This window comes from Pantherophis guttatus, chromosome 2 (assembly GCF_059756535.1).
Source record: "Pantherophis guttatus breed Tessera chromosome 2, ASM5975653v1, whole genome shotgun sequence".
In the NCBI taxonomy this organism is placed as follows: domain Eukaryota; kingdom Metazoa; phylum Chordata; class Lepidosauria; order Squamata; family Colubridae; genus Pantherophis; species Pantherophis guttatus.
The window spans coordinates 702,033-730,003 of NC_142064.1; the positions used below are offsets into that span (position 1 = coordinate 702,033).

The 27,971-nt window shown below is 52.1% G+C and overlaps 1 protein-coding gene across 1 annotated transcript in view; it reads right to left on the reverse strand.

Annotated features, from left to right (window-relative positions):
- LOC132711428 (uncharacterized) overlaps nucleotides 1-27,971 on the reverse strand; it is a 46,445-nt gene that overhangs the window by 10,171 nt on the left and 8,303 nt on the right. Inside the window, exons 4-8 of the mRNA XM_087883705.1 lie at nucleotides 27,563-27,680; nucleotides 25,375-25,498; nucleotides 21,308-21,381; nucleotides 19,269-19,326; nucleotides 2,821-3,025 (exon numbers count right to left, since the gene is read on the reverse strand). Coding sequence (XP_087739831.1) covers nucleotides 2,821-3,025; nucleotides 19,269-19,326; nucleotides 21,308-21,381; nucleotides 25,375-25,498; nucleotides 27,563-27,680 — 579 coding nt within the window. The remainder of the gene's footprint in view (nucleotides 1-2,820; nucleotides 3,026-19,268; nucleotides 19,327-21,307; nucleotides 21,382-25,374; nucleotides 25,499-27,562; nucleotides 27,681-27,971) is intronic.

A 27,971-nucleotide genomic window follows, 5' to 3' on the forward strand; every position in this document is an offset into this window, starting at 1 on the left:
ATTTTAATTTTTGTCATTCACATTTCGCTTTGTCCCTCCTTCATGGGATCCTTTAATGATTCTATTCCACTATTTCTTCGAGTTTAGTGCAACTCTTGTCCTGCAGTTGAGTTGTCCAGTGGCGAGTTGTCGTAGACCCCCTGCGGCCCCACCCTTAGCAATCACCCACTGGATTGTCCCCAAGACAGGACCCCGCAGGGGCAGCACTGTTCCACGGGCAGCCTTTCCACAGAACAAGGAGGCCATGCAGCAGCAGGGACCGCTCAGGACCCGCCACCATCTCGCCCCACCAAGTGCAGCCGGCATGCCACGGCACACGACACACGACACGGAAGCTGCTGCTGCTGCTGCTATGGCAGCGCCACCCACCTATCCGACAGCTCTAAGGAGTGCCGGCTTTCTAGGGACAGCTGGCGACTGGTCACTTGGCTGGAATGCGATCCGGATTCCAGGTCGGTCCGGCCACTCCCAGTCGAGTCTACGCTGCCGTGTCTTCTTCAGAAGGCCGGGCCGAGGTGGGGACAAGAAGCAGAGAAAGCAGCACAGGAAGTTGAGAGAGCCCGGGGGCTGCATCACGGGATGGGAACGTTAACTGTGGGGCAGGCCAGCTGCGCAGGGTGGCCCTCAAGGCGCCCAACACACCCCGAAGCCAGTCGGGGACCAGACTGGGGCCGTGAGGGGTGTGGAATGAGAGTGTGGCAATGGCGCTCTCTCTCTCTCTCTCCCCCCCCCTTGCCCAGTGAGGTTCACATCCAGAGGATGCTGTTGAGTGAAGCTTCTCTTCTCCTTTCGGACTTTCCACCCTTTGGAATGAGCATTCGCTCTCTTTGATGTCTATGGGGATTTTCCTGGTTGCCCCACAGGTGCTTTTTCCAAAAGGCAACTGGACTTTCTTTTTTCTTTAAAGCATTTTGCTGCTTCTTATCCAAGAAGCTTCCTCAGTTCTGACTGAATGGTGGAGGATGGAAGGGCTTCTATTCCTGGCAGTCCTCTGGTCCTTAGCCCTCTTTCTGAGAATCATTGAGGCCACTTGGGGCTTCATCTGTGGCCTCAGGGTCACCTGGATCAGAGTGCAAAGGGGTGGGGTGGGGTGGGGTGGGGTGGGGTGGGGTGGGGTGGGGCCCTCCTGGAACCCCTGAAAGGACCGTGTTGTAGACAGGAGGCGGCTGGTGTCCTCTTCCCGGATCTGCCCACCTTCCGTCGCGCTCTCAAGACTTTTTTATTCCATCAAGCCGGCCTGACCTAAATCTTTCCCCTTTAAAATGTAAATTTTAATTTGTTTTAAAATTATTGGGTGTTTTAAATTTGTCTTGGCCAAATTGTTTAATTCGGTTTTATTCTGTTTTTAAATTTTGTATTTATGTGTTTTATTCTGTGGCTGTTCACCGCCCTGAGTCCTTCGGGAGTAGGGCGGTATACAAAATCCAATAAATGAAATGAAAATGAAATGAAATTCCTCTCTCAACAGATTTGCACTCTGATTCAGGTGACCCTGAGGGCAGAGATGAAGCCCCAAGTGGCCTCAACGACTCTCAAGAGAGGTAACGACCAGCCTCCAGAGTGCTGAAGACCAGATGACTGCAACGGATCTAAATCCTTCCATTCCCCACCAGTCAACCAGAACTGAAGAAGTTTCTTGCAGCAGAAGTGAAACGTTTTCAAAGGGGGAAAAAAACCCCAGGAAAGTCCAGTTGCCTTTTGAAAAAAGGACCTTTGGGATTCGCTCTGCTTCCATTTGAGGCAGGGGACCAAGCTTGGGAGGTGGGCTGCCCAGGGCTGGTCTTCCTAGAGTCAAATCAAAGAAGCCATTATTGAGCTAAAGGCACTCAAAGCCAGCCTCCGTCCACAAAGGGTCGTCGGGAGACTGAAACGTGGCTCCAGAGTCCTTCTGAAATGCCCAAGTCATGGAGGCTGCAAAGGAAAGTTCTGGAATTCCCACATTTTCTGCAAAGCAGATTCCACCCAAGATAAAATCTGCGCTCCTCAAACTGATCGGTTGTAAATATATGCTAAGCGCGAACATTATTTCAACATTCTCCCTAACTGGACGCTTGCATATTACTGAAATGGGAACTGCCCTAACAAAATATATGGAAGTGAATGTCTCCTCTTCTTCCTCACCCTCCAAGCCCCCAAACGCCAGGGGTTATGGGGCGCCTGAACAATACGACTGGGCTCCCCTTCTGCAAGAGGAGGAGGGAAGCTCACAAAAGGAAAAAATACCCACCCGGAGTTTGCCGATACCACTCTGGGGAAGAAACATTTGGCCCCAAGAATGTCCTTCGTGTCCGTTCATCGCCCAACAAAATGTCCTCCTCCTGCCAGATCACTTGCCCCAGGATAGAGGTAGTCCTCGACTTATGACAATTGGCCCCCAAATTTAAATTGCTAGGTGAGAAATTTGTTAAGTGAGTTTTGCCCCCGTTTACGACTTCCCGTGCCACAGTTGTTAAGTGAATAACTGCAGCTGTCAAATTAGTAATCCCGTTGTTAAGTGAATCTGGCTTCCCCTTCTACTTTGCTGGTCAGAAGGTCGCAAGCAGGGATCACGTGACTCCGGGACACCATGACCGCCATAAATGATTCAGTTGCCAAGCATCTGAATTTTGATTATGTCACTGTGGGGATGCTGCAACAGTCGTTCAGTGTGAAAAATGGTCATGTCACTTTATTCAGTGCCGTTGTAACTTGAACGGTCACTAAGCGAACTGCTGTAAGTCGAGGACTCCCTGTACTAGGCAAGCGAATCCCTGCCGTGAGACAGAAGTGCCCCCGGGGGCTGCTGGTGGGGTGGGCAGCCTGGCCTCCAAGAGCACCCACCTCATGCCAGTCTGCTCGTCCGAGGCATACCCCCGGAGGGGCTCCACGCAGACCCCCTGCTGCTGCAGACGGGAAGCCCCCCGGAACTGGTGGGCCGAAGCGTTGGGTTGGGAGGTGGTGCAGTAGGCAGGGGGGAGGCTGGTGCTGGTTTCGCTGCGGTAGTCGCTGTCCCGGTCGTCCACGGCGCTCTCGTGGCCTTCCGAAGCTGTGAGACACGAGATGCTGCGTCACGGGCAGGGCCTTCCTTGGGTTCAATTCAATATTGGGGGGGGCAGGGACACACACATGCATGCACACACACACACACACACACACACATCCAACCGGTGAAGCATTTCACCCCTCGATTATCTGGAGAAGGCAAAGGTGGGGGTGGCTTTATTCTGAGTGAAAAGTGGGGTACGGCAGAGGGGCCGCTGGGCCGACTTTATGTGCGGAAGGAGAAGCAGGTTGCAGTGCAGGGCCTTCACCTGGCTCCCTTCCTCTCTGGAGGTCTTCAGCCCCCTTGTACCACCAGGATGGCCCACCGGCCCCACCCCAGGGCAGCTCTGGCCAGGGAAGCAGGGGGGGCGAGGGGGAACGTCTGCCTGCAACCTCCAGCATTTCAGTTCTGAGATCTCCTGGAAGGGGCGGGGGGGGCCTTAAGCCCCATAGGGAGGGGGGTTGCCAAACAGGGATCCTTCAGGCAGCCCCACTTCTGGGGAGGGGGGAGGAGGAGGCGGCCAGAGAAGAACCCGAAATGACCCCAGCCTTTCCTCTTCCCAAGCAGGGAAGGGCCATATGTTCCGGATCATTTCAGGTCCAGGATGGGGAGCGGCCCAGAGCCACCTGCCTGGCTCAGGGGAGACTTTGGGGAGCGTGAAGCGTTTGGTCCCTTCCCCTCCATCTCGCAGGCTGGGGCCAGCGCCCCCCCCCCCTTCTGCCTCCTTGGCCTTAAGCAGGCTAAAACAATGTTTGGGTAGAAGTTCTCCGTTAGTTCCACACAGAGGAGAGAAGTGGCGCTCCTAGCATTTTCTCTGCCTCCCTTGACTAATTTAATTCCATGCTTCGTGGCCTCCCTGAGGGAAGAGAGGCGTCCTGATATGGAATTCAAAGGCAGGCGGGAGGCGGCTGACTTCAAAGGGTCCCAAAAAAGGAATCCGATTGTCCACACTGCGGAGGGGGGCAGCACTTTTAATGAGCTCCCCACCGGAGGGGCCAATTTCACTGCCTAGAAGTCTCCAGCTTTACACAAAGGGAATTATTTCTTATACATGAAGGCAGCTCCTTCCAGCAAGAATATCATTACTGCATGAATATTTTTACGGGCCGCGCCTCCCTCCCCCCAAATGCAAACTCTTCAAATGCGTGAATGAAGAGCCCCTGAGCGGATCCCAAATTGAGGTCACACACACACACACACAGTCACATGCAGCCTTTCTTTTATCAGGTGGATGGAGAGTGAGACAGTCCCAGAGAAGGCCCCACCACTTTGGAGAGGGTCACTAAAGGGCCATCTGGTCCAGCCTCTGCTCAGGGTGGGAATCTCTCTTGACGAGGGCTGTCCCTCTAGCCTCAGCAAAAGGGGCCCCACCAGGCCTCCCCTTGGCAAAATGTTCTTGCGTTTGGGTGGTTTCCCAACGTTCCCTCAAATTTGCTTCCTGCATCTTAAATGCATGATTTTACGTCCCCAGTCAGGGATGTTGCGAGAAAAGTTCTCGTCTATCCCTTCCTATGATATCCTTCAAGGCATTTCAAACATTATTTTATTTCCTGTTAGGCATTTCCTCTGGAGCAGGATGTGTCCAACCTTGGCAACTTTTAAGACCCTGCACTTCAACTCCCGGAATTCCCCAGTAAGCTATGCTTCTTAGCTATGCTGGCTAGGGAATTCTGGGAGCTGAAGTCCACGAAATTGGGTCTTGCTTTAACCAAGAATTGCAGCTAGCACTTTGTGCCAGTCTCATATTGCTGGCTCGTGGTTCAATCTGCAGTCAATTCCTAATACATTTTCTCCCATCCCCCATCAACAACCTTGGTATTCCCCTCTCTTTATCTATACATTTCTTTTCCCCAAGTGAAATGCTTTGCGCATTTCCGTTAAGATTTCATGTTACCTTTCTCAGTTCATTTCTCTATTCACTCAAGATCATTTAGAGACTCATCTAAAAGCTCAGACTGTGGAAAGAGTGCAGAGAAGAGCAACAAAGATGATTGGGGGACTGGAGGCTAAAACATAGGAAGAACAGTTGCAGGAATTGGGTACGTTTGGTTTGATGAAAACAAGGACAGGGGAGACAGGGTAACAGTCTTCCAATATCTCAGGGGCTGCCACAAAGAAGAGGGAGTCAAGCTATTCTCCAAAGCACCAGAAGGCAGGAGAAGAAGAAAAAAAAGGATAGAAACTAATCCAGGAGAGAAGCAACCTAGAACTAAGGAGAAATTTCCTGACAGTGAGAACAACTAGCCAGTGGAATAGCTTGCCTTCACAAGTTGTGAGTGCTCCATCACTGGAAGTTTCTAAGAAGAGATTGGATAACCGTTTGTCTGAAATGGTGCAGGGCAGTGATGGCTAACCTTTTGCTGTCGCGTGCCAAAAGCGGGGGGTGGGGGTGTCGTGCGTGCATGTGCCCACACCCATAATTCAATGAGCATGCACATGCCGCCACCACCACCCGCGCTCCCCCCCCCGCTTTTGGCACGCAATGGCACTGTGGGCCCGGTAGGCCTGTTTTTTGCCCTCCCTCTGCTCCAGAGGCTTTCTAGGAGCCTGGGGAGGGCAAAAACAGCTCCCCCCCCCCCGAGGCCCTCCGGAGGCCAGAAATAGCCCGTTTCCTGACATCTGGTGGGACCAGAAGGCCCGTTTTTTGCTCTCCCCAGGCTCCAGAGGCTTTTTAGGAGCCTGGGACGGGCGCAAACGGCCTTCCCCACCCCCCTGGAGACCGTCCGGAGGCAAGAAACGGCCAATTTCCTGACTTCCGGTGGGCCCGAAAGGCCTGAAAATCAGCTGGCTGGTGCACACATGCGCACTGGAGCTGAGCTAGGGCAATGCTCGCATGCCCACAGATATGGCTCCGCGTGCCATAGGTTCGCCATCACGGATGTAGGGCCTCCTGCCAGAGAAGGAGGTTGGACTAGAAGACCTCTGAGGTCCCCTCCAGCTCTGTTATTCTGTTCTGTTCTATTTTGGTTGCAGGGGATAGGCTAACCCACTCAAATCTGTGCCATCTGTGGGGCTGGTAAGCATTCCCTATGCCCATCCCAATCATTGATAAAAATATTGAAAAAAAAGAGGCCTCTGGACTGAACCCTGTGGCACCCCATGTGACACTTCACTTCAGTCTGATGAAAGGCTGCAGAGAAGCACTGGATGTTGATGATTATTATTTCCCAGCCAGCTCCGCTATGATCTCTTAACATTAACCGTCCTGGGCTTCCTCAGCTCTTAATCAGAACATCTTGAGGTACTTTATCAGGTGCTTCCACGCAATCAAGAAGAATTACATCCACAACATACGTTCAATCTAAAAAGGAAGCTACCTGATTATAAAAATAGTCTAAATTAGTCTAGCAACACCTGTTCTTCCCAAATCCATGCTGGCTTCAGATTAATTAATTTGTCAAGGTGGTTCCAATTTGATCTCTTTATTACCAGTTCTAGAAATTTTCTTTGGGGCTGAAATCAAATTGGTTGTCCTGGAGATTCCTCTTTCCCCTCTTTTTAAGGACAAGAACGTTTTTCTGGCTCTTCCTCAGTTCTTCAAGGTTTCCTTTTTTTTTTTTATTCTTATGATTTTTCACCAAACTCAGCATATTCTGAGCTTTAGCTTTCTACCCTTCAGAGCTGCGACCTGCCCATTTCCATCTCCTGGGTGTCTTTTTTTCTCTTTTCCAAACTTTTTTGTGAAGCCTTATTAGCTGGTTTTTCTGCCTACAATTTCCCCCCCACTGGAACTGTTTTTTCAATGTCATCTTATTTTAGGAACTCCTACTCATCTTGCGGCCCTTTTAAATTTGTTTTTCCTACTGTAGAATAATTGCTCTTTTCTTTAAAAAAACCACCACCACCATTTTTTCAGAAATGCTGTTCCTGTGAAATCATGAATCCTAGCACTAACAGAGTAACAGAGTCAGAAGGGACCCTGGAGGTCTTCCAGTCCAACCCCCTGCTCGGGCAGGAGACCCTGGGCCATTTCAGACAAGGGGCTGTCCAGTCTCTTCTTAAAATCCAGCGATGGAGGAGCCACAACTTCTGGAGGGCATCCGTTCCACCGGCTGATGGTTCTCATGGTCAGGAAATTCCTCCTTAGTTCTTGCTTGGGGCCTCTCTCTTTTTTTTTTTTAATTTGATTTATATGCCGCCCTTCTCCGAAGACTCAGGGCGGCTTACAATGTGCTCAGCAATAGCCTTCATCCTTTTGTATATTTATACAAAGTCAGCTTATTGCCCCCACAAACTGGGTCCTCATTTCACCTACCTTAGAAAGGATGGAAGGCTGAGTCAACCTTGAGCCTTGGCGAGATTCGAACCCTGCAGTAATTGCAGACAGCTGGTCTTAAGCAGCTTAATAACAGGGTGCCTTAAACCCCTGTACCACCAAGGCTCTCTGATAAGTTTCCACCCTTTGCTTCTTCTCCTGCCTTCAGGTGCCATGGAGCTCTGTTTCTTGAGATATGAGATGGAAGAGGAACAAATTAAAGATTGCATGGTAAAACAGGCAAAGAACTTTTTTTGTTACGAGATACCGATGGACCAATGGGAGGGAAAGTGGAGAAGAGGACTGAAATTCACACAGGGTTATGATTTAAGCGAGGATTTTTATAAAATGATGTATTGTTGGTTTATGACCCTAGAGAAATTATCTAAGATGCATAAAGGTACTTGGAAATCTGGAAGATACGAAAGGATATTATTCTACCTACCATGCAGGGAAGACTTGTGAAAAAGAAAAGAAAAAAGAGGAGGAAACAAACATGAAGATGCCAAGAATTTTGAAGATTAACAGACCTTTTTTTCTTATTCCAAAAGTATAAAAGCAACACCTCTGTACACCCTTCGGGGTTCAGACAATTTGCTGTGTTAACTGCTGTTTGAACCTTATGCATAATAAACCTTTCCTGCATTGAAGTGCTTGGTCTGGTCCCGTGATTTTTCCTACAGCATTATTGAGATTTATGGACAGCCAATAAGAAAAGACTTATGGAAGGCTGACTTTATGCATGGTAACTGCAGCCAAGACAAGCACAAAGATGGAGAAATATGGGACGCCCACAGCGGAGGAAAAGTCTGCGAAGAGGAAGAGGAAGAGGGCTGATTGGCAAAAGTGAGCTGATCAGTTGGGATAAAACAGAAAGTGCTTGCAAAACATTGGAAACCCTTCATGGACTTTTTGCTGAAAAGTGAAATGATAATTTCTGCATTCAATGACTGAAAAAGGGATTGAAGGGATTAGTGTAATGTTAAGGAAAACGAAAGGATAATAAATGAGTTTGTAATTGCTGTAAAGGCCAGAAGTTTTCTTTGATTATCTTTTCCTTCCTTCCTTCCTTTCTTTCCTTTTCTTTCTTTCTCTTTCTTTCATTTTCTGCACTTTTTCCTTTTCTCTAAATATTTCTGCATTTGTCTTTTATTTATCTAAAAACTCCTAATAAAAAACACAAAACAATAGCAACATATTGCTCCATGCGCCAATGGCTGCAATGGGGGGAGCCACCTACAAACAGAAAGACCTGACTGGCTCACAGGAGCCCCCAAGGCCCCCACCCCCCTTTCTTCTTCTTCTTCAGAGATTGATTAGAGATGCCACCCTCTGGCATTTTCATTCCTCCTAAACTGGTGAAGTGAAGGAGCTGCCCAACTGCCCAGAAACTGTACCATCCTCAAGACTGGGACACGGAGTCCCTTTTGAAGTCTTCCTTCTAGCAGGCAAGTTATAAGCTAGCCGACAAAGCTACTTTTAGGCAGATCTAAAGCGTCTTGGGGCATCTTGCCATGTAATGGTTGTTCCTCCCCCCCCCCAGTATCAGCCCCCCAGCCCACCCCAGGGTTCCCCAGGGTAAAACTGAGGAATGGCAGAGGGCCAGGGGGAGGTGGAAAGGGGCAGCGCTCCACCTGGCAAGATGGCCGGGCACCCATGCACCAGTGCCAGCAAGGGGACTTCTTACTCTGAGCTTGGGAGGAGAGAAGGAGAAAGGAAGGAAGGGGAAGGAGGGAGCTGGAGCTGCAACTGAGGCAGGAAAAACCTTCGGTGCATGATGGAAACTCAAAGTCCAAGTCACCATCTAAAATGTGGACGGTCTTTGTGAGCACTGGGCTCAGGGCCAGCGTGGGGTCATTCCCGCCCAGGCCTGAGCGCCAAAAGACCTGTTGGCAGCAGGCAAGGAATGGCCCTGTAGGCCACTCGTTCTCCCTCGGGTGAGCAGACGGGGGTCGGAGGAATCGATTGGTGGGGCAGGACCCTGGCTCTGAACAGCAAGGGGGTCCGTCTCAGAAGGGCAGACTGTGTTAGTCCATGCCAAGCAAAGCGGTGCTTCGGTTGGCCAGCTGAATGGGTGCCTCTCTTGCCAGAATGGGCTCAGGTGCCAGTCCACGCAGGAACAGGTCAACTGGCCAGAGAGAAGGGGACAGAATGAGGGGGCAGAGATCTTTGCCGACAAGAGAGCCACGAACCGAGCAACCGGGCTCTGCTGAAAACTCGCCAGGCTGCAGCTGCAAAGGTCCGTAGGGAGAGGGAGAGCAGTCAGGATCTGTCCTATTCCACCCAGATGGACTTGAATCGGAGCAAATCAGCCTCAAAGGTGGAACCAAGTACTTTAACAGTCTGGGTCAAAGAAAGGCCCTCTTTTGCATCCTAACTGGCTTCCTGGGGCAAGGAGCAACATAGATCCGGTTTCTTGGCTGGCGTGTGGATGTGTGGCTGGCTTTGGGGGATGAGGGGAAGAGCCCAGAGGAAGGAAGGAAGGAAGGACCCTCCCGCATTGATCAGACAGTTCAAATTGGTGGTAGGAAACGTGGCCTTGCAGTCACGCAGGACGCTGGTATTGCAGCCTTACAATCAAGTCCATTTAGCTTGTCTACTCGTGTTTCCTGCCTGGTTCACCCAGCCGGGAGTCTTGCATTTCTAGGCACAGAGATACCCAGGAGGGTAACAAGGAGAGGCAGCAGCAGCTCCTCCTCTGTCCTTCCTTAGGCGTCCTGACCCCAGTGCCAAACTAACAAAGCCCAGAGAATGACTGCTGGTCAGCTCCGGCCCCTCTTCCCCTGGTGCAGGGATCAGCCAGGCAGCCCCAGCCTGGAGCCGGGGCAGTCACAGGGCCACCGAGTGGGAAGGGAAGGGAAGGGAAGGGAAGGGAGCCGTTACATACTCTGATCTGCCCAGCTGAAATAGCTCCAGGTGCCTGCAGGCAACACAGGGAAACAAAAATAAAAATGGAAAAAGGTACAGAAAAAGAAAAAGCAATGAGAAGGGCAAATATCAGCACTGGATGAAAACAAAATAAACATTTTTAATGCCATGTTTAATGATGAGGCTATTTTCAGCAACAACTGATAGCCAGCAATAACGTTCAGATGCCAGCCTTACCCTTTAGGTACCCTCTGCCTGCTCCTCTGCTTCTCACTGGTCCAACTCAGCAGGAAAGCACAAGAGGTGGGCATGGGCCCTGGGTGGCGGCAGCCCCTGGGCCATTTCTGGGCTTTGGCTTGGCAGCTGGTGAGGACCTAACTAGCCAGGAATGTGAAGTTTTGACATGGCTGGCCCACTATTGAGCCACATCCTCCTCCTCTGCATCGCAGTGAGCCCCTCCTCTCCTGGCCCAACTTCTCTTTCATCTTCAAAGAGATGGGTGGTCCCAGAGGGTGCCGGCCCCTCCTCCCCTTCCCCCCATCCACCCCTCCTCATCCCCACAGCTCCCGAGAACCGCCTTGAGGCTGGAGCACCTTCAAAAGCTGCTCCAGAAATGAGCCTGATCTGCCTTCAGATCTAATCCCCCCCCCCACATCTGGTGGTTGAGCTTCGCAAAGGGAGCCCCCAGACCCCTAATTGAGGGAGGGTCATGTCTGCCGTCCTTGCAATTAAGCAGTTTTCCAAGCGAGCACAAGGTGAGTTTGTCCAAGCATTCAGGGGGCAGCTGTGACTCCTTTCTAAATGAATTCAAGCTGAGGAAATGGGATGGGGGGGGTTCTTTTGCTTTGGGGTCCCTTCCTTAAGCCGCAAGAGGCCCGGGCACCCCTGCACCCAACCTCTGCCCAGAGCAGGCGCCCCAATCAAAGCAGCCCTGCCAGAGGGGCAGGAAATGCCCCACGTCAGTTCAAACCCCACTTTGATGAATGGGGATTTCATCAGCTGAGAGAGTCCCCTCCAGTGGATGTGGCAGCCAGGCTGACCCTTACAGCCCACCTGCCCCCTTCTGCTTCCATGGTGGCAGCAGCAAGTCCACATCTGCCCCCCCCCCCCGAGAAATGGTTCCTCTTTTCTGGAGTTCCCTTTGCTGCTTTTCCCAAGATGAGCTTCCAAATAACAAAACTCGTATAATGAGCTTTTTGAACATTTCAAAGAACCAACAAGAAGAGCAAGACGGAACGTGCCAAGGACAGCCGGGACCAAGGAAAACAGGCTGACGTTCCACCCAAATCTCCTCACCTGCCAACTGAGACTATCAACCCTGAGGGGGCAAAAAAGCCTTTTGGAACACCGGGCCCAGGGGTGGGGGGCGGGGGGGGGCTTAACGGGACAGATTCAGCATACGGGAGGAGCGACTGAGCAGGCCTTGAATGCAGGTCAGCAAAGGTTCAGCTCTCCCGGGAAAGAGAAACCAGGGTCTCGGGAAAGAAGCCCCTGGTTAAGCGTTGTGGGTCTGTGCTTCACTTTTGTCCTGCTAGGTAAGTAGAGGCAGGGGTGCGAGAGCCGGCATCAACATGGCCAGTCAAAATGCTGACAATGGGAAACACGCAGCACCCCACTTCCTCAGCTGAAAAGAAGGACGACCCCAAGAGAGATACGTGGGTGGGGAGTGGGGGGGAGGGAAAGTCTTGAATATTAAGATGACGGAGGCCGTGTGGACAAACATCAGCCAAGAGTGGGCTGCAGCTGCCAAAAGAGCCAACACAATCCTAGGTTGCGTCAACAGAGGGATTGCATCAAGATCACATGAAGAAACGAAGGAAGACTGCAGGAACTGGGAATGTCTAGTTTAATGAAAAGATGACATGATAGCAATGTTCCAATATCTGAGGGGCTGCCCCAGAGAAGGAGGGACAAGAAGCAGCGGAAGGAAACCAATGAAGGAGAGAAGCAACCTAGAACTAAGGAGAAACTTCCTAACAGTGAGAACAATTAACCTGTGGAACAACTTGCCTCCAGAAGTTGTGGGTGCTCTAACACTGAAGGCTTTTAAGAGGAGACTGGGCAGCCATTTGTCTGAAATGGTTGATCAGGGGGTTGGACTAGAAGACCTCCGAGGTCCCTTCCAACTCTGTTATTCTGATGTCAACCTACAACCTTTCTGACATTACAAGGGATGGCAAAGAAGGGACGGTGGCAAACAGCGCCTTCTTCTGAAGGCCAAGAACCAAGTAAGATGGCCAGAGGAGGCAGAAGTTCCTCTCCCTGGATCCGGAGGTCCACCTTAAGGCAGCCAGCAGGGATTGTGGCTCAGGTGCTGGGCTGGGACCCAGTGCAGTCCACCCTCACTTGGGGGGGTCATGCCCCACTCCCTGTCGGTCTTATTACAGACAAACCTTGGAGGAGGGAGCCTAAGTTACAGCACCGCATAGTCAAAGGGGGAGGGGATTTTAAGCTTATACAGAAATAAATAATCTCTGCTCCGCTGTTATTTTTTTTGTTTGGTTTCTTTCTTCCTAGCTGCCAAACAGGGCTGTCTGCATTTGTTTGTTTAAAATACACTCCAGAAATAAAAAAGAGAAAGTGAGGAGTACAGCTTGAACTGCTGGCACGATGATTATCATTAGCTCCCCTCATCACAGCGGTTAACTTGCAAGAAAGGAGGCAAAGATGCCTTGGGAAGAGAAGATGGATTGTCAGCCTAACAATGGTGGGCTTCTTTTAAAAACAGGGAGGCTGGAATCAAAGCGGTTCCATTGAAAGCAGTTGTGACTCGTTTTGCCTGAGCTGCACAATCCCCGTCTTCAGAGGGTGCCAAGCTGAGCTGGAGGTGCCCTCAACCACTGGCCACGTTTGAAGGATTGACGGCAATTCATTCCCATCCAGTAGGAAGGTAACCAGAAGCTCCAGGCAGATCTTTTAGGGGCCCATCAGCTTAAAGTCTTCCTGAGGACCCACCAGGCCATCCCAGGGGGCTGGAGAAGATCCTGGGGGACCTGGGATGGGGCAGAGAGGGAAGCTCTCTGAGGTCAATTCTGACCTTCACCCAAGGTGTTGAATGGGAGTTGGATGAGAGACTGGAACTCCCAGATGAAAATAACTTCATACATTAAACGGAAGCCGATTCTTTGGCTACGACGGCCAGGAGAAGGGAGGGGCAGCTGGACTCCCTGTGAGCCAATGTGGGCCTTTTGTGCCTGTTTATTGCAAATGGAGACAGGCAGCCCGTCTTTGGGGGAAGAGAGGGTTCCTAGCAGACCCAAGTGGACTCCATTCCCCCACAGTTTACCTAGCAGAGGGACCCCAACTGCTTTCCACCCTCTTTCTTCCCCTTCAGGAAGAGCCATGTTGTGCGATCAGCGACTGGGCCCATCAATCAAGAAAGGGGTCCAGGTGAGACGGAAGCTGCGAGTCTTCTCTCAACGGAGCAGCGTCAGTGTCAAACTCCAAAGGTCGCCCCAGAGGCCTTCCTCTCTCTGGTGGGAACAACCGTCCTTAACAAGCTGGAAACCACAATTAAGAAGACCAACACAGCTACTTCCCTTCCTGTGCAGCAGGCTTGATCTTGCTGAAGGCATCTCCGGATCTGGCTCCTGCGGTGCCCAACATCATCTTCGCTGCCAACACAGCAGCCCATTAATCCCCACCTGCCAGGCACTTCCCAACAGGAGCCGCTAAGATGGGAGCAGCGGTGAAGGAATGAGGCAACCATCCTCAGAAAAGGGGCAGGTCCCTGACTCTGGCCCCAGCAGCAGAATCGGCACCTTTCCTCCCGTCTCTTGCAGCCACCGTAACAGAACAACAGAGTGGGAAGGGACCTTGGAGGTCTTCTAGCCCAACCCCTGCTCAAGCAGGAAACCCATCGCCATTTCAGACAAATGACTGTCCAGTCTCTTCTTAAAAATCTCCAGTGATGGAGCAACTTCTGGAGGCAAGATGTTCCACTGATTGATTGTTCTAACAGTCACAAAATTTCTCCTTAATTCCTGGTTGCTTCTCTCCTTGATTAGTTTCCAACTGTTGCTTCTTGTTTGGGGAATAGGTTGACACCCCCCTTCTTTGTGGCAGCCCCTCAAATATTGGAAGACTGCTATCACATCACCCCTAGTCCTTCTTCTCACTAGGCTAGAGATACCCAACTCCTGCAATCATTCTTCATATGTTTTAGCCTCCAGCCCCCTAATCATCTTTGTTGCTCTTCCCTGCACTCTTTCCAGAGTCTCCACATCTTTTTTACATCATGGCGACCAAAACTGGATGCGACATTCCAAGTGTGGCCTTACCAAGACCTTATAAAGTTGCCTTATCACTTCACCTGATCTTGATTCAGTCCCTCCGTTAATGCAGCCCAGGATGGCATTGAGTTTTTTGGCAGGTGCCGCACACGGCTGGCTCAGATTTAAGGGGTTGTCCGCTAGGGCTCCAAGATCCCCCTCGCAGTTGCTGCTATGGAGCCAGGTACGCTACAGGTGTACAGGAGAAAGAAACCGGCTCCGACTTCATACAGGTAGAGTGCTGGATGGTTGGAGCAAGGCCAAGGTGTCCTTGTCCTGAAAGAGGGGGTAGGGTCAGCCGGAGACCTGAAAAGATTCTGGAGAAGAACCTGGAAACATCTGGAAAAGAATGAGGCCATTAACTGAAGTCAACCTGGACTGTGCCAAGTCTCACTTTAACTCCAGGGGGTTCTTAGTAGATTGATGGAATGCCCTCGAAGTGATCTATCTTAATTTCAGCAAAGCATTTGATAAACTTCTCCAAGACAGCTTAATTAGCAAGCTAGGTAAACGTGGGCTGGATGGCCTCACAATTAAGTGGCTGCTACATGGCCGGAATGGAAATTGCTCTTTTAAGAGTGGTCACGGATGGCTCCCCTCATCTGAAGGGAGATCTTAAGTGGATCGCCAGCAGATCCGCCCTGGCTCCTCTTCTCTTTAATGGTTAACGACTCGGAGGAGAGATGGATTCAATCACGATCACACTAGCACAACAGAAATTGGGAGGAGTAGCTGACACTTAGAAGACAAGTGAAGCTCAAAATGACCTGGATAGGTTAAGAAGTATGATAAAAGTAATAAAACGAGATTTAACAGGAAAATCCAAAGTGCTTCTCTTAGCAATCAAAGCTCCGATGTGCAAAGAGAGAACTGAAAATGTTTTGCAAAAACATTTTCATAATGAACTTCGAATGAATTATAAAATCGAGAGGTAGTCCTCACTTAGCGACTGTCACATACAGCAACTGTTTGCAGTTAAGAGTGGTAATAAAAAAAGTATCTTTGCGACCAATCCTCACAAGTATGACTTTCTCAGGTCTGCAAAGCAAAGAAAGAGCTGAAGTTGGATCAGAAGCACAGCCCGGTTTCACTTAAAGACTGCTTTGGTTAACAACCAGGTTGCTGGACTCTATTATGGTTGCTAAATGAGGATGAGCTGTGTTAGGGCTGCCAATTATTAGCAAAGCAGGCAAATTCTCTGTGTTATGGGTGACCATCACTCCATTCTGCTTGGAACGGAGCTCCCCTCAAGCATTCCGTTCCCCTTCAGTGCGGCCCCTTTTAAGGAGGACTTGGACATCTGGACAGGTTGAGAAGAGGGTGACAAGGAAGGCGATGGTGGGGCCACAGAGGGCTTAGACTTCCAAAGAGGAAACTGAGGGATGATAGAAGCCAGAAGATCGAGACTTGCCCTCCCTCGTTCCCTTGTGAGGACCCAGAATAATGGGGGTTAAAAGGACAGGAAGGCAGATTCAGACGGCATGTTGGAAAAAACTTCCCCAAAACAATGGCAGCTGGACATGTGATGGAGGAGGGCTGCTCTTCCCTGGGGTATCCAAGGAGAGGCTGGACGACCATTGGGTCAGACGACCTGGATGCCAGTCCGAGCAAGAGATGGGCAGCCCTGCGTTCCCAGGCTCTCCTCTCAGCCTCCTTTCTCCCAAATAACTTCAGGGCCTTCAGTACCCCTTCGCCCGGCTGCAGGGCCAGGGGGGCTCGCTTGGGGTCACTTGAGATCTCCTACTGACGAGGTGCGGGGCATTCTGCTCCTGAAACAAAGGCAGCGCTTCCTACATCTGACTGGGCCACGAAGGCTGTGCAGAGCCCTTTGGGGTTATCCCAGGTGCGCCCTGCCCAAGAGGTTAATGAGCGGTAGCTGCCCATTCTGGGCCAACTCTTGCTGGGGTCTGCGGAGGTTCTGCTAAGGCGAAGGGTCTTTCTGCTGCCTTGCAAAGGAGTAATGGGAGAAGGCAGCCGTTGGTGAGGAGGAGGAGGGCTCCCGGGGTCCTAGCAGAAGCAGCAGCTGGGGAATGAGGAGGAAACCCCAGAGGCTTCCTTGGTTCAGTGGCAGGAGGAGGCCTTCGAAGATGAAGCCAACGGGCAGAGTTGCTCAAGCCGAGCGTCAAAGGCGAACGTCCACCAACTCGGCCGGTCCCCATGCTGACGACACGGGCAGCAATCGGAGCACCTCCCCCCAGCACGGCTTTGACGGGAGAAGGGGAGGCAGGTGTGTGCCTGGGTCTGGGTCTGTGTGTGTTACAAAGAGCTCCCCACTGAGCAGTGCTCCATTGGAGATGAAAAGCAGCCAGCAAGAGGCAACTCCTCCTCCTACAAGCGTCACAGCAGAAAAGCCCCTCTTCTCTACAGCCTCAGAGGAGGAGAACAGGATCACAGAGTTGGAAGGGACCTTGGAGGTCTTCTAGTCCAGCTCAAGCAGGAAGACTCCCTGCCATTCCAGGCAAATGGTTGTCCAGGCTCTTCTTAAAAGCCTCCAGTGCTGGAACATCCACAACTTCCGAGGGAAGCTCTCCCACTGGTTAATGGTTCTCTCTGTCAGGAAGCTTCTCCCGAGTTCCAGGTTGCTTCTCTCCTGGATGAGTTTCCACCCGTTGCTTCTTCTCCTGCCTTCAGGGGCTTTGGAGAATAGCTTGAGCCCCTCTTCTTTGGGGCAGCCCCTCAGATAGTGGAAGAGTGCCATCCTATCACCCCCAGTCCTTCCTTTTCACCCACTGCCAGCCCGGGGGGTGGTGTGTGTGTGTGTGTGAGCAGAGGGTCCCTGGTGGGAGGGGGCCTTGGAGGCCTCCAAGATGGAGGCTGCCCACTGCTTAGCAGCTTTCAGGACCCTCACCTCCCCAAAGCCCTGATGACCTGCCTTGCCTTTCCTTTCCTTGAAAGCCTCAGCTGACCCCCTCAATCCAAGCTACTTCCTGGTACTCTGCTTTCCTTCCCTGCCTTTCTTGCCTTTTTAAAAAGCTGCCTTTTTGTTCCTTGCACTTCGGGAAAATCAGCGCCTCCCCCCCCCATTTTTTTTGGGGGGGGTCTTTCCTCCTTTCTCAGAAGTTGTGGTTGCTGCATCCCTGGAGGCTTTCAAGAAGAGACTGGACGGCCATCTGTCAGAACTGGTGTGGGGTCTCCTGCTGGGGCGGGGGTGGATGGTGGACTAGATGATCTACGAGGTCCCTTCCATTTCTCTGTTAATCTGCTGTTCCCCACCTGAAGTTCCCAGCGCCTGAAGGAAGCCTCCAACATCCTTCAGCAGTAAAACAAACCATTTCCAACATCACTTCAGAAACCCTCCCTCCCTCTCTCTCTCTCTTCCTCCCTCCCCCCCCCTCCAACGCACACAGACCCTATTTAGGCCCACTGCGCAGCCCCCATCAGCAGCTACCCTGGAGAAGCAACGCAGGGCAAAGTTTCAATGAGAGTTTTCACCAGCATCCTTGGCTGAGGACAGTTGCCCCCTCCCTATTCTACAGACAGGGGGCTTCTGTTCAGTCTGGAGAGGAGCTTGGCTCTTTCCCCCAGGATCCCTCCCCACATATCCCGGGTCCCTTTCCTTTCAAGGCCAGAGATGGGATTTTAAGGAGGTCCTGCAAAATACTTCGGGCCTCTTGAAGGGAAAGTGATTAAGCTTCTTGATAACTGGCCTGCCCATCCTCTGTGGCAGTAATTAAAAATCCCCTCTTTGAAAGAGCCCCTAATTGGCTTAGTGGATAAGCAACCTGCAGGAAAGAGCCGCCTAAATGGCCCAGGCTCCGGCCTTCCAGCAAAGAGGCAAGACGGGAAGCGTCCGTCCGTCCGTCTGTCGGTCACCTCTCTTGCTGGGCCAATTCCGGCTCTGCCCATTTTCCTTGCTGGCATTTTACAACCGAGGCCTGGCTTTGGCAAGCTTTAGGGTGGGGATGGGCAACCCACGGGCTGTGGATCGTGGCTATCCCAGCGCCAAGATGGCGAGTTTTCAATGTTGCAAATTTTGGGTATTTGCTTTCAAAGAAGAAGGACGAAAAGGGAGGTGGGAGACCTCTGAGAGGGAAAGCACCCCACTCCCACCTTCAAACAGCCCCCTTTGCTAGGGTGAATGTCAGGATGCAATTCCAGGCTATTTTCTTCGGGAGCAGCTGCTCTACCCACATCCTCCCCAAGAGAAGGCCAGACCTCCCCCCCTCTCCACCTCCAGCAAATCAATAAAAGCAAATTGCAAGCTGCATCCAGCCAAAGACCCTCCCCGCCTTCTCTACTTCAGGCAATTATTGAGCGTGATGTCTGAAGACACACCCACACCGGCTTTTTCCAGGGTTCCCAGAGGCTGTGAGGTCAGCAGGATGAAGGCCCAGGCAACCCCTCTGCTTTGCCAGCTGCACTGTGCTACTTGCTCCCAGGTGCTGGCCACTGCCTGCAGAGGCCTTCACGGGGCCCGGTTATTTGAGGGAGGCCTCCCCCCATTTGTATCGACCCATCCTATTAGACCTGGCAGGAGAGGCCGGCTCCAGGTCCCCTCAATTAAACAAGGTAGTCTATTGGGGCCCCGGAAGCGCACCCACTCTGCCCCTCTGGAATGGGGTTCCCCATGATTCAAAGGATACCCCCTACCCCCCAGTTGCTGGTGGCTTGAAGGACCTTGAAGGCCGGACTCTGTCCAGGCCACTGAGGAGGGTGACCGGTGCCCCCTTCGGACGAGGTGGGCTTATTTCTTTTTTCTTCCTTGTTGTCGTCTTTTATTCTTTCATTTTGCCTCTCCCTGCACTGTTTTCTTGCCTTTTATGCTTTCCTTGTGAGCCCCCGCCCCAGAGTCGCCAGGAGCCGAGTGGCATTAAAATGTTACCCATAATAGAAAAACAGGATCCTCACTTACAACACTGGGAGGCTGCAGGAGGCATCAGCTGCTGGTGGTCATCTTCCGTGGGAGACGGCTGAGAGAGAGAGAGGGAGAGAGGGAGGGAGGGGGAGAAGGTAAGGGCAGAGGAAGCTCTTCAGGATTCAACGGTGGCACCTCAACCACCCGCCACAGAGCCACCTTCAGGGGCTGCCAGAGAAGTGACGGCACCTGCCAATGCCCCATCCTGCCTGGGGGGCAGAAGCACCACACTCGGCCAGTTTCCGGAGCCAGCAGGGACATCTCCCTCCGGCTGCCTGAGCAGCACTCCCTCCCTCCCTCCCTCCCTCCCTCTGCAGGCACTGAGCCTGCTCCTTAGCGGCCACAGGAACAGAAGAACAAAACCGTAGTTACGTGGCATCCTTGTAGGATGCCCAGAGCCACTTCATATGGGAGATGGGCAGCATAAAACAGAAAGGAAGGAAGGAAGGAAGGAAGGAAGGAAGGGCAGCACCCCCCCTCCCTTTTTCAAAAGGTCTTTCCCCGCCCTTTCCCCTCTCCCTCCCTCCCTCCCTCCCTCCCTCTCCATCCAAAAACTCCTCCAACGTTCTCAAAAAAATCCTTGTGCATTGTTTGGCCTAAAATACAGGGAGTCCTTGACTTACGACCACAGCTGAGCCCAAAATGTATGTTGCTAAACAAGACAGGTGTTAAGTGAATTTGCCCCATTTTGCGACCTTTCTTGCCGTTGTTAAGTGAATGTTGCAAAAGGGGATCACATGACCCCCACGACTCTGCGACTGTCATATGAGTCAGTCGCCAAGGGTCTGAATTTTGATCATGTGACTGGTGTGAAAAACGGTCTTACGGCCCTCTTTTCAGGGCTGTTGTAACTTCAAATGGTCACTAAATGAATGATCGCAAGTCGAGGACTACCTGTGTATGTAAGGAAATGGGGGAGGGGGGGCAACTTCACCTGTGCATGCCCAGCCCCGCCCGTCTCACACCTGGTGGAGCCACCCCAGGCACCCTGACCACCGGGGGGGGGGGGAGCACTGTTCCAGTTTCTGCTACAGCCCCCCCCCCCAAAACTCCCCCAGCTTGGCCCAAGCTATACCCCTCCACAAAAAAAGGGGGCAGGTTGCAGCCTCGGATCGGGATTTCTTTCTTCTTCTTTCTCACAGAAGACGGTGGTTAAACAGCCAAAATTATAGAACACAACAGTGCGAACTTGGGGGGTGGGGGGACCACATTCATCACAGAGTTTGTACCGTTATACAAAGATCAGCAAAGCACAAAAGGCCAATTAACGCTATGAGCTGCAATCCGTCTTAAAACTTAACCGAGTTCCATACATTTTGCTCCGCAATTATACCCAAACGATTTTCAAATTACTCATTGTTTCAGTATAATTACAGGCGCCTGAATATGACCTACATTCTTTACAATAAGTGCCTTTTCCCTTTGGAAAAGCAGAACGTGCAGATTTCTCAGCCCTCCCTTCCACCCACCACCCTCCGTCCCACCACCAGGCTACCCCCTTACAATGCTGATCCCACGGAAGAATGGAATGCCTGGGGGGAGGGGGCTGCCTGTGAGCAAAGCCTTCCTCATTCTGCCCTGTGCCCAGACTGTCCAGCCCTGGAGGGAGCGGGCAAGGGGGGTCTCCTCTGCCCAGGGAAGAGCGGCTCCCACCCAACTTCCTGGGGTTCATTAACTTGGGCTGTCATCATGTCAGCACCTTCCCGAGGTCTCCGGGGGAAGAGCAGCAGCCTCTACAGCCCTCTCTAAGCGGTTTACAGAGTCAGCCTGTTACCCCCAACCATCTGGGTCCTCATTTTACCGTCCCGGGAAGGATGGAAGGCTGAGTCAACATGGAGCCGGTCAGGATCAAACTCCAGGCTGTAGGAATGCCGTTTATCCTGCAATGCTGCGCTTTGGCCACTGTGCCACTGCAGAGAAACGGCAGGAAGTCCCCTCACAGGAGTCTGGCTACCCAGTTCAGGATCCGGCCGTGCTGCAGCTAGAAAGGGCCCCCAGCGTAAGACGACCTTCGGGGAGCTGAGCAAGAGACCCACCTCTTCCTCTTCCTCCAGCGAGTTCATCTGCTTCAGCTTCTTGGTCCAGTATTTAGCTTCTTCCTCAGGAATGTCTGCAGAGGAGCAAAGAGGCGCCAACCTTGAATGTGGGGCAGGCCCACCGTGCAAATGTCCAGCCCCCCCCCTCCCCCAGCCCTGCCCTGCCACCCCCAGCCAAACCCACATCTGAACAGCCTTGGCATCTGGGTCGAGGGCGAAGGCCCGTCCTGGGAAAGCGGTGAAGAACCTCCGTGCCGCTTCCCTGGGACAGATGGGACGATGGGAGGCTGGTCATGGGGAGGGGGCGAGGTCAGTCTCGAGGGGCTTCCGTGGTGGAGAAGCCTCCCTTTCATCTCCACTGAGGCGTTTCTGGCACCAGAGATGCTCCAGGCCCCTTAAGGTCACGTTCCCCACGGACAGAATCTTCCATGGCTTTTAATCGTCTGCTTTTAAAAAATGTAAGCTTCTCCTTTCAGGACTGTACTTTGGGGCTTATGGAGTTGCTCTCCTTCTCCTTTTGCAATTAAGGGTCTGGTTAGCAGAAGGACCTTTTTCTTCAGGTTCACTCTGGCTGCATTGTTGCATTTTACATTTTAAGTAAAAGTCTTCCCTCCATGTTGCCTTGGGAACTGTATTTTGAGAAACTAACAGATGTAAATAGATAAGCAGCATAGACCTCTCTCTCTCTCTCTCTCTCTCTCTCTCTCTCTCTCTCTTGTGCACAGGCACAGAGTTCAGTTGCCCAAAGGACGGATTTCTTGGTACTGCAAATGTTGGGCTGCCCCTTGCATGTCTCCCCGTTGGCAGCCGCTTCTCTTCTCCAGGAGCCCCCAGCCTGGCTTTAACGAAGGCTCCCTCTTCCGCTTCCCAAATTAGGCCGAGGAACGGAAGGAATGAAAACCCCACCAAGCAGAGGCCCCGGGCAGGATGAGGGCCGGCCAGGAGCTGCCTCCGGACAGAAGTGGCACCTGCCATTGTTCTCCTGACAGCATTTTCAATACCGAGACTGGGATCGCTGCCGTGAACAGGGAGCTCCAAAACCAGCCAGCCTAGGCTTTTGACTGGGCTCAGGAAGAGAAATAGAAATTGCAAGGCAGAGCAGAGCCCTCCAGGCCAGACACAGCCCAGATTCAGAGGCCTCTTCCTTCAGGCTAACAACTTCCCTACCTATAAAAGTTTCCTAGCAAAACTTTGGCAGAGCACAGAATCAGACCGGAAAGGATCTTGGAGATCATCTAGCCTAACCCCTGCCTGGTGAAGGAATCCGTTGTTGCAGCATCCTAGCAAGGGGCCACGCCTAACGAAGGAGAGTCCACTGCACGGTTGACGGGCTCTTCCTGTGGGGAAATTGCCCTGAAAGTCCCACCAAAGCCAGCCTTCTTGGGATTGAAACCCTGGGATTCTGCCCGCCCTGGACGGAATGGCCCCGTGAGAGGTTCAACAACAGTTATGGCATCTTCTCTGGGCTCAACTTACCCAACAGGTACAAAATATGGGTTTTTTTTTTAATGTAATGATTTATTAACCATGTTTAACGGCTACTGTGGTTTGTATTATGATTGTTGTGGCTTATTTTTAGTTTCATCTACTGTAAGCCACCTACATCCACTCCAATAGGCAGCCCTGAGCCTTGTGGATGAATGCACGTAAGTTCATCGGTCAATCCATCCATCTTGCTCCCCACAAGTTTTTCCTTCCACGTAACTCCCCCCCCCGTCCTCTCTAGGCTGCTCTTCCCTGGACAGGCCCCCACTGGCCAATGGCTTTCCACAAACGCAGTGCCCGAACTGGGGGCAAAAATCCACACATGCCCCCCCCACCCCCCATGCAGGATGAAGGAGGGATGACGACCCTTGATCTGGCCGTGACGTATCTGTTAATGTCCCATAGGTGGCTTTTGCTTTCTTACAGCTGCATCAAACTAGTGGCTCGGACTCGGCTTGTGATCCACTAAAACACGGGTTCTGTTTGCAGGTGCTGCTGCCTGTCGCACCTTCTGACTTTTACTACCCAAAGGGCCAGTCTAGAGAAAAGAAGGGGCGGCATGGTAGGAGAGTTCCACTATCTGAGGGGCTCCACCTGTTCTCCACAGCACCTGTGGGAAGAACAACAAGCAACGGGTGGAAACTAATCCAGGAGAGAAGCAACCTGGAATTAAGGAGAAACTTCCTGACAATGAGGACAATTAGCCAGTGGAACAGAAGTTGCCACCAGAGGTTGTGGGGGCTCCATCCCTGGAGGCTTTGAAGAAGAGACTGGGCAGCCATTTGTCTGGAAAGGTCGAGGGTCTCCTGCTTGAGCAGGGGGTTGGACTGGAAGACCTCCAAGGTCCCTTCCAGCTCTATTCTGACTGATCGATGGGAGGATTTGCTGTGGCTTCCTCATCTAAGCCAGCCTGCTGACTTCTGCCTGTTTTTCCAAATTGTCAAGATCCTCCGGAATTCTGATGGGGCCCTTCAGTGGTTTCCGCCTCTCTTTCTTCGTGAATCTGAGCAGATTCGTCAACTGCAGGGCCCTGACCCAAACGTGCATCAGGCAGCCCAGGGCCTGGGATGCAGAGCCAGAGTTTGCCCCTCCAGGCAAGGAATCCACCCAAGGGAAGGGCAGCCCAGGCCCAGGTGATCTTTTCCATGGGGATTTAAGGGAACTTTTGCTAAGGTCAAGATCCAGGCCACCCTCCACCTTCCTGTCGCCAGCTAAAGCAGGTGATCAGCTTGGCTAACCCCTGCTGGCTCCTGGTCCAGATTCTCCCCAATCAACAGCTTCATGATCCATTCGGAAGTTTTGCCTGGCTCCTCACTGCTGACAATAAAAGCAGTGCCCCCTCCCCCCCACCCCCCCCGGCAAACCTCTGGCATTCCACGAACACGGGGGGGGGGGACACGGGACTCTGAGATGGCCCCCCATGAGCTCCTTCGAGACTCCTGGACAATTGGTCTGGTTGGAGACTGCAACTCCTTCATGCCCTCCGGGGACTCCTAACTCTCTCGTTTCCTGGTCCCTTCTGGTGATCCTGCCCAGCTCCGTTGGGATTCTTGGGGGAGAATACGCAGGGAAGCAGAAGCCCTGCTCTTGGCCCTTTCCTTCTTCCTCTCCAGCCACTTCCCCCTTGCAACAGATCCCTCCCTCCCTCCCTCCCTTCCATTAATTAACCGCCCATCTTATCACAAGGTAACTCTGGGTGGTTTACAGTAAAAGATAAAATATTACAAAACCTATACACAATACAAGTTAAATAGTAGACTTTTTCTGACTCGGACTACTGATCCAGCCAAAACCCCCTTTTTTCCCTTGCTTTTATCTTCCCTCATGAGCATCTGCTCCAGTTGTGCCTCAGCCTCTCACTCCTCCTTCCTACAAGTATTTCCCATTTGCTGATGTACCTCCTTGTTTAACTCCACCCACCTTCAATTCCTGGGTATGTTTCACTGAGATTTCCTAAACTCCCCTCCCCACTTTCTTCCCACAGGGGGACATTTCCGGCATCTTCTTCTTGAGAAGTTTCCAGCTGTCCCATCCATTCTTCACCTGAGGATTTCTACCCGAGGATCTGGCTGAAAGTGGCTCTCCTGAAACCTGGTGTGATTATGATTCAGTGTCTTATTCCGTAATTTTCTGAACCTCAAGATAACCCAAAGATATTTTCTTCCCAAAAGGCACCTGGACTTTCTTGGGGTTTTTTTTCTTTGAAGAGGTTTTGCTTCTCATTCACGAAGCTTCTTCTGTTCTGACTGGTGGAGGAGGGAAGGATTTATATTCCTTGTAGTCACCTGGTCCTTGGCACTCTGATCTGGGTGATTGAGACTCTCCATAGACATTTAAATCTCAAGGTAACTTAGTTCTGGCCTCCGGAAGTTTCCACTGCTTTTATTTCTTTCAACCAACCTCCTCACTTAAGACCAGACCGAGAGGAGCCGATTCCTCCCTTTTCTTCAACCTTTGGGAAAGTGAAACTCCTGCTGACCGTTGTCCTTTATGGCTCTTTCCCTGGAATTTAGTCCTAGAAAGGAACCTGCCACTAAATGTCCACCATCCACCCTCAGGGAGAAAAGCTCAGCCACACTCACCAAAAGGCAACTCGAATCTCGTGTCCAGCAAAATCTTGTGCGGTGTTGGGTTTTTGGTGCCACAGACCTCCTGTCCGTTCATCAGAACCTCGGCCTCCAGGGTGGACCACTCCCCGGGACCTTCCTGAAGTGGGGAGAAGGCTGGCATGAGAGAGGCTCCTTCGGCAGACTCAGCCAGCAGGCGCCAAAGGCCCAGAGGAGAACAGAGGGCATCAGCGAAGCCCCTCGGCCTGGCCGGACATTTGCTGCCCTGCCAGCTGCTGTCCGGATGTCCTCTGCCCACTCCAAAGCTGAACGAGGCGTCTTCTCCAGGCCATGGAAACCAATTCACGAAGGCTATTTTGAATCTCTTGACCAACCTGTGATTCAGTCACAGTTGCCCCGAAGGTGGGTTTTCCAAAAAACAATTGGACTTTTGTGTTTTTTTCCTTTGAAAATGTTTCGCTTTTCATCCAAGAAGCTTCTTTAATTCTAATTGACTGAAAAACTGAACTGATTGCTTCTGTTCTCCACCAGTCAGTTAGAACAGAAGAAGCTTCTTGGATGAGAAGCGAAATGTTTTCAAAGGAAATAAAAAACAAGGAAGTCCGGTTGCCTTTTGCAAAAAGTACGTTTGGGATCAACCCCCATTAAAGAGAGTTGAGAAAGGGGCGCCCTTCCCAGCACCCCCCTGCCCTGCCCTGCCCTGCCCTGGGTGCACCTCTTTGCTCAGAAGGAAAACCCACGCGAAAAGAGTGAGCAAAACCCACACAGCTGGGAAAGGCCAGATTTAGCCAAATCTGGGGAGTGGAGGGGAGAGGGGAAGGAAGGGGGGCTGTTTCAGTCAAATACAGGCAGTCCTTGACTTAGTGTTCACTTAGAGACCGTTCGAAGTTCGAAGTTGCAATGGCACTGAAAAAAATGACTCATGGCCATTTCCCCCCCTTATGACCATTGCAGCCTCCCCCGGTCACCTGATGAAAAATCAGCCACTTGGCATCTGATTCATACTTATGACTGTTGCTATGTCCCAAGTCACATGATCCCCTTTTGTGACCTTCTCACAAGCAAAGTCAATGGGGAAGCCAGATTCACTTAACAGCCATGTGACTAATTGCAGTGATTCACTTAATAACTGTGTCAAGAAAGGTCATAGAATGGGGCAAAACTCACTTAACAAAACTCTCACTAGCAACAGTTCAGTTGAGGTCATAAATCGAGGACTCCCTGTATTTCAATGCCTCGATCTTGACCCAGAGGAGCCTCAGAGGGGAAGGAGGTGCATGGGCACCCGGGGGGGGGGAGGGGAGTCCTCAGGAGCTGGGCGTGGTCAAGCATTGGGAAATACAGGCGGGTCTTCAACTTACGACCACAATTGGCAGCAGAATTTCTGTTGCTAAGCAAGGCAGTTGTTTCAGGGAATTGCACCGGATTTTACAACCGTTTTTCTCACGGATGTTAAGTGAGTCCAGGTTCCCTTGTTGGGCTGGGCTGGTGGGAAGCCGGCTGGGAAGGTCGTAGCTGGAGATTACGTGACCCTGGGACCCTGCAACCATCTTTCAGGAAGGCTGGTCGCCCAGTGCCCGAGTTTAGACCACAGGATTGTGGGAGTCGTAAGTGCGAGGACCAGGCGTAAACCACTTTCTTCAGTGCCCTGGTGACTTCAGACGGTCGTGGTTCAAGGGCTAAAATCCCAGGGAAGAAAACGGTCAAACATTCTTGAAGCTGCAGGGCCCAAAACCTCCGTTCAGGTTTTGATGAATCTGTACTAAATCCAAGTTTGGCCAAGCCCCCCCTTGGTTCTCCGGCTGGGGCTCAGCCCCTTTCCCCCTTTGAGGTGTTCAAGCACCACTCAGGAACTAGAATTCAAGAGCAGGGGTAAGATTTGGTGTGGAAGGCATGGGGAGGATGGGTGGGGGGCATGGGAGGTGCTGTGAGGGCTGGGAAGCCTGCGCAAGGGGTGCTCAAGGGTGCGAGGGAGGCATGGCAAGGGTCAGGGAAGGTGCAGGGGGGCACGAGGGGGTGTGCAAGGGTACGAGGGAGGTGTGCAGAGGAGGGTTGGTGAGGGAGACGCAACAAGGTTCATGGAGAAGGTAAGGGATGGGGAATGGCTGCTGAGCAAGTTGGAGACCTCCTGCAGAAGAGAAGAATGAAGCAGAGGTCCGGTGAAGTCACCCAGGAGAGAAGGTGGGCTGGGAGGGCGACTGACCTCATCCGACTGCCGGATGGTCTCCAGGGCAATCCAGGCCGTGCCCACCATGGTGTCCCAGATCAGCCCTTTGTTCCACACTTCCACAATCAGGCCCAGGTCCAGCCGGCTGATCTCGCTGCAAAGGCGGGGAGGCGGGGGGGGGAGATAGAAGAGAGATGTCAGCAACCCGGGGTGGGGGCATGAGCTCCTCACCCTGGAGTCTTTCTGCCAAGGGCTCCCCCAAATGCCCATTTGGACCACGGGGCCCTCCCTGCAGGCAGAGGTCAACTTCCGACCTGCCTCTTTGGAAAACCCCAGCTAGGCCCAATGAATGGGAAGAGCCGGCCCTGCACTGGTGCTCCTTGGCCACTAGAGGCCGCTCTGGACCCAGAAATCCAAGGAGGAGGAAGAGGCATCAGAGCCAGCC